Raw genomic sequence first — 6,220 nt, 5'->3', positions numbered from 1 at the left:
CAAGGAGCAAGTATGGTAAAACCAGGAGTGTGAACCAATGATATTCACATCTCAAATGGTTAGCGTTTGCTCAACAGCATGAACTCCTCCCACCACCCCCAGTAATAGGAAGCAGAATGCTGGGAGCAATTTCACGCACTCCAGGGATTTGGGGGGATAAAGCCCACCATTGGGACCATTTGACACTGGTAACACAGTGTACATATAATTGGCTAAGGTGGACATTTGTATTGTTCTGCCAAGTGGTGAAGTAAATTTTAATATCCTTCTGCCTCTGTTCAGAAATCCGGGCAGCAGGGGAGCAGTATGTTTCTCCTTACCACTTTATAGGAAATACAAAGTGGTTAAATCCATACCATGGGAAATTTTATTTTTGTTATTATTGTTTGTCACCTTGAGTGCCATTTTTAGATGAAAAGGCAGAATATAAATAAAACATAAAATATTTAAATAAATTACCACTTGGTAAAATGAGTGTCGAAAGTCACAGCCCTTCATTTCAGAATCTGATATACATGTTCCCCATTAATGATATAATTTTTCCAGAAATGTTGAAGACACACACACACACACACACACCCCAACCCAAAAAACAAAACAAAACATATCTCCCTGATCAATTATTGGGGGAATGTAAATACATGCAATTTCTGCCTTACTTGTAAAACCTTCACTTTATTTATCAGTTTAAAATATGCAGTGCATTGCGTATAACTTAGGAGTTGGCACATAAGACAGCACTGCTTGTTATGAAGTAAAGACTGCTCATGCATACAAGAAATGACGTAACGTCCAATAGAGTCCTGTGAGCCTGAATGTGCACCACACCACTCCATGTCATGAGCCAGCATGGGAGGCCTAGAAACCTTCCCTGTATTCCCAATCCAGCCCCTCCCTCTCGCCTGATGTAGCTATTGAGCTCACCTGCTCATCTGCACACAAGCAGCTGCATTCCTGTGGAGATGAATGGTGCCCACAGAAGTATACATTTGTTACTTTATATTCATACAGTAATTGCAAATGCACCTATGTCCCCATCCAGCCATGGGGCACAGGTGTATGTTTCCACACCTGTAGCTGGGTGGGAACTAAATGTGTAAGTAGTTGCTCTGCATTCACACATTATCCCCTTCTCCAATCTAGCACGCAGGGTTTTATGTGCAGAATCCTTCTTTAAAATCTAAAATCCTGGTGACTAGCTACCTAGAAGGTGAACAGGACTATTAGGAAGGGATTCTGTTCTTATCCCATTCCACTTCTCCGCCAAATAATTTATTGCCAGAACTTTAGGTTTTGCAGCCCCAGCTCCTCTGTCCACACTCCATTGAGTCGGAGTGGTACAGAGTTACAAGCCGGTGAACACTAAGCATATCTTTTGTTATCTGGCAAATAGTAAACATTAAAATAAAATTTGAACACAAACTGCGTATATTAAGGAAAACAAAAAGGAAGATTGTATTATTTGGACTTAGAAATAGAATGCATATCTCAAGATTATCATGTAGAAATCAAAGAAAAAGAGTGGAGTGGAAAATGTTTATAATGCAACTAACACAATTTCATTGCTCTTTCTGAAAGGAAAATCTTTCATGAGACCTTTCCCATAGCAGGCCTTGTAAAAAGAGAGAGAAATGCCCTCACTTTTTCTGTAAACATATCACTAGTTGGCCATAATTAGAAGTCGATGTGATCATGCAGAGCCGATAACCTCTGTCTTGAACATAGCCAATGAAGTCAATGAGACTAGCAATGTCGAGTTCTATAAGGCTGAACTCCCCTCCAAACCCATGGGTGGGTTTAGAGGGGAGTTGTTCAATGGAGTCCACCCACACATTCGTACAGGCAGAGGGAGATGTAGGAATTGAGCTTGGAACCCAGCTGTCCTCATACTCAGCCATTTATTCATAAACAAGTGCCATTCTATGCAGGAGCCACAGAGAAGGGCCTGCATACATAACTTCATATTTAAATTATGAAAGAGAGGTCCCCGGCCGATACTACCTGCAGCCACATTCTGCTACTGTCATCCCCTCATAGTGGTATTTGAGAGTGGGGATTCCAGCATCATCTTTATAAAGCAAGGAAATTGCATCCAGCTTAGTGGGGACACAACAGGCTTTGGCTGCTTTCTTGGGGTTCTTGTAGTGCACCAAAGTCTGGACGATAGCATGTTTGGTTGGGGTGACATTATCAGTCAAAGGAAAGAAGCAGCCACCTTTGCACTCAAATGCCTCATAATCTTGGGGTGCAATGATCCAGTTCCAGCCAATTTCTTTGAAGTTCACACGGAGAGAAGTTCTCCGACAGTGGTTGATTTCAACACTCCGTTTGCTTCTGGATGAAGGAAGGCGGATCCCATGGGCAGACAAAGCATTCTGTTTGTGGGCAGTGTTGTTCTTTACTAAGTGAAGCACACTTTCCTGTTCATGCACCATCATTTCCTGAAGTTCCATGTGGTTCTCCTTAATTCTGTTACCATGGTCATTGGAAAACACTATCAGCAAGGGCAGATGGTTGGAATCTGTGGTTACACTGATGTGCAGATTCCCACAGGTAAGATCACTTTGAACATAACTCTCCAGAGCAATCTCCAGCTGACTGATAGCCTTTGTTTTTTCTGTTTTGACCCATCTTTGAACAGTGCCAGACACATCAAAGATCACCCAGCCACATTCTTGGATTTCTTTGGAGAATAGGAAGGATTTGATGTCTTTTGCCTTCTCGTAATGATTTCCTTCAAGGACATCATAAATGACCACATTTCCTTGAAAGTGAGAGAAACACTCTGCCTCCTTCTGGCAAACAATGTGAATTCTCAGTTCAGCTCTGGTAACTTCTTCATGCCATGGGATGGAGACATTGAAAAGCAAGGTGTATTTCTGAAATGGATTCATTTCTATTGAAGGGAGAGAAGCAATATCTGCAAGAAAAAAATGATTAACATTATCATTAGGGCACCTATAATAGAGAAAGAAACATGAAACTGTATGCCTTAATCTTGAATCTTCAGGAGTCTTAATAGATGGCTTATTATTGTTGTTAAAGTACCTATATAGAAGAAAGTAAATAACATAGATTCTGCTCAGATGAAGGGAACTGAAGGGGAAAACAGAGGTGTGGCCATCCCCTCCAACGTTTCATAGATGCAAATAGGGATTCGCTTTTATGTTTGTTACAACCCTATTATTACAAAAGGTTCACTACCTGAGCCTCCACTGCTCTATTACTTTATGTTGTAGATTAATGGTAGTCAATATTTTGTAATTTAATAGCCTGTACAGCAGTGGATTGAACTGACTATAATGGTTTACAATATTAGCAGGGAAGATTTGATAGCACTATTATAGAATGGTTGCAACTCAAACATATTTAACAACATTTACTATCTGGATAGAGTTGGGGATTACAGAAATAGTGTGTGTGTGTGTGTGTGTGTGTGTGCGTGTGCGTGTGTGTGTGTGTGTGCGCGCACGCACTTGAGTCAAGATGCATCTGCCCCTCCCCCTATTAGAGATTAAACATTTAGACACCTAATGGATAGGGTTACTACACATTAAAATGTGAGAAGCATCCCTAATATGCACCCTCAAGACGAAATAGGGACAATGGTTTTATTTATCAGACACTGATACTGAAAAAGAGGGGCTGCCTGTATTAATTGAAGCATATATGAGTTAATCCTGGTTGTGCTTTTTATATTGTATTTTGTATTCATGTTTTAAAATTGTTGGTTGTTTTTATGCTTTTCATGGTTTTAATTTTTGTGAACCGCCCAGAGAGCTTCAGCTATTGGGTCGTATAAAAAGGTAATGAATAAATAAATGAGTTAGAGAAAGAGTGAAGGGGCAAGATTGTGCATGTGTTTGTGTTTAAACAAGCACTTAAATGCACCAACGGAAGGAGCCAGGTAAATTCCAGGAGGCTTGTTTTGGGTGTTCCAACATCCAGGCTGGACTTATCAACAGCCAAGCAAGTACCCTAAGGGTTTGTGTTAATTTGCAACATGTCAGTCATTGTAAATGATTTCGGACTTAGGTGCTTATTATGTCAGTCCCAGTTCTACTTATTTATCTAGAGTTTAGGAACATAAGCTGATGCAATTCAAATTTATCCATTTAAAAGAGATCATTTAAGAGAATGTCTACTAGAAGTACAACAGTGATCCATTTTAAATGTATCATTCTGAATTGGCAAGGTCTTGGGGACATCTTGTGCTTGCCATGACATCGTCGGGAACATTATAGGGCCTTGAGAGAGGCCCCTTGGAGCACAGCGCCCCTCTCAACAGAGACTTTGCCTTCTCCTCAGCCCCAAGTGGAGAGGTGAATGGGAGAGCTCCATCCATGCCAGGGAGGGTGGGCAAGCTCTGAGGCCTTGAGGCCCTTTAGGCACATTCTCAATGGTTTCATCAGCAATATGAATGGGCTTCATGATCTCACATATTGAGTTTACACACTAAATGACATATTTAAAACATCTCAATGTCAGACACCACCTACGAGCTTTGGCCAGAACTGGCAGGGGGTGATGGGAGTAATGCAGGAGAGGTGGGCAATTGGATGTGCTGCTCTGTGTCTCAGGTGCCTCCTTCCTTCATGCAGCTTATCAGCAAATTGAATTGCTGAGCAGATTCATTCTCTCTCTCTCTCTCTTGCCATCTGAATTCTCGTAAGCATTTCTAGTCCACCCTTTCAGTTCAGAAAAGAGGATGCCTGAAATAACTTCTGCTGTTATAACTTTCCTGACATATCCAGATTTAGCCAGTCAAAACAGGATCTTTTAGCAGGGAACATTGATATCAGGATCCTCAAACGGAGTGGCCTTCTGTTCATTTTGGTGGAGCTCATCTCCCCTTACATTTCTCCTTGGGATACTGAGAGTTCCATGAGTCTTGAGATGCATTTAATGTGGAAGTAACAAACATTTCATGAATATGTAGAGATAGTCAAAACCCCAGAAAGCTGAGTGTTTTACTCAGAATTTCCCACCTACATTTGCTTCTCTCTACATGAGGGAGTTGGAGGAGGGAAAATGCCAAATATGTCTTGAAAACAAATCCCAGCTTATTTCTGGTATCATTTTTTTTTAAAAAAAATCAAAAAATATTTTGTTCTTATATTGCATAAGGACTAAAGTAGAAGAAGGCCAAAAAGTTGTTGCTAGAATGTTAAAAATGGCAACTGGGGTTTCCAGAGAAGCCCAGGGGACTCAGAGAAGCCCAGGGGACTCCTTGGAAAATCCTAGCCGACACGTCGGGGATGGGAGTGGGGGAAGAAAAACCTCATACCTTCAGGACTGAAGCTGCGTACAATGTTGGATATGGGGCTGGATGACTTGTCCTTGGTATATCTGTTATACAAATCAATCATAAATTGAGGTGGTTCCTCTTTCATCTTCTCTTGTGAAGGTATTTCTGATAAATTCAAGTTCCTCAAAAGATCAGCTTTCAGGTTCTCCAGGAAAGCCTTAAAGTCAAAATGGGCTTCTCCCTCCACATTTCCAAGGTGACCAGAGTATTGGTGAGAGTTTTCCATTGTAAGTAACCTGCCTCGGTCTTCCATGGGTTCGACACTTGTCAAATGAATGACAATGACGTTCAGAAGAGCCAAAGTGCCACAATAGTACATTTTGCATGTGTTCAGTTTTCCAGTGGGAAAAAAGCCAATAATGATCCAGGAGAGTAGGGTTCTTGTCTGATTAGCGTCTGAAGAGCAAGCAAGGAATACCAAAGGCCAGCATCCACTCTCTGAAGCTGTGCTGCAGCTGTGCTTTTTCCAGCCCCAGCCCCTTGTGAATTGTCAAGCAGATTGGTTGTACACTTGCCCTTATCTCAACCATTGATGCTACATTTCAGTCTCTTATCTAATAAGGCTCTTCGCTAATGAAGATTCTATAAACATCAGAAAAGCACATGGCATCCAGGAAAAGAATCTATGTTCCTCTTTGGGGGTCATTATTGCCTAATTATGCTCCTTTATCATTTCCTTGCCAGCAACAATATGTATTTCAAGATGCCTGGGGGGAGGCATAAGGGTAGGTTGTTTTCTTGGTTCCCACAGCAAACAAAACCAAGATGAGAATGAAGAAGGATACTTTGGTCTAATCTACACCAAACAGGATATTGCACTATGAAAGCGGTATGAAAGCAGTGTATAAGAGGCAGGAGCCACACTACTGCTTTATAGCAGTATTGAAGTACAATGACAACTGCTGGGGTCCA

The 6,220-nt window shown here is 41.3% G+C and overlaps 1 protein-coding gene across 1 annotated transcript; it reads right to left on the bottom strand.

Moving 5' to 3' along the window:
* Positions 1–1,924: 1,924 nt before the first annotated feature.
* Positions 1,925–5,714, bottom strand: GDF2 (growth differentiation factor 2). The gene is made up of 2 exons (XM_063127410.1): positions 5,288–5,714; positions 1,925–2,920 (listed from the first exon to the last, which is right to left on the bottom strand). The coding sequence occupies exons 1-2, from the start codon at positions 5,625–5,627 to the stop codon at positions 1,998–2,000; spliced, it is 1,263 nt and encodes a 420-aa protein (XP_062983480.1). The 5' UTR covers positions 5,628–5,714; the 3' UTR covers positions 1,925–1,997.
* Between the last annotated feature and the right edge of the window lie 506 nt (positions 5,715–6,220).

The sequence above is a fragment of the Elgaria multicarinata genome, chromosome 5 (genome assembly GCF_023053635.1).
Source record: "Elgaria multicarinata webbii isolate HBS135686 ecotype San Diego chromosome 5, rElgMul1.1.pri, whole genome shotgun sequence".
Classification (NCBI taxonomy): domain Eukaryota; kingdom Metazoa; phylum Chordata; class Lepidosauria; order Squamata; family Anguidae; genus Elgaria; species Elgaria multicarinata.
The sequence above is the reverse complement of the archived record's forward strand: the minus strand, read 5'-3'. Positions and strand labels throughout refer to the sequence as shown.

Bases quoted from the DNA above. Each gene is read 5' to 3' on its own strand.
- GDF2 (XM_063127410.1), bottom strand. From the start codon at position 5,627: ATGTACTATTGTGGCACTTTGGCTCTTCTGAACGTCATTGTCATTCAT. The intron at 2,921-5,287 runs GTATGAGGTTTT...TTTTTCTTGCAG, and splicing joins ACGCAGCTTCAGTCCTGAAG to ATATTGCTTCTCTCCCTTCA.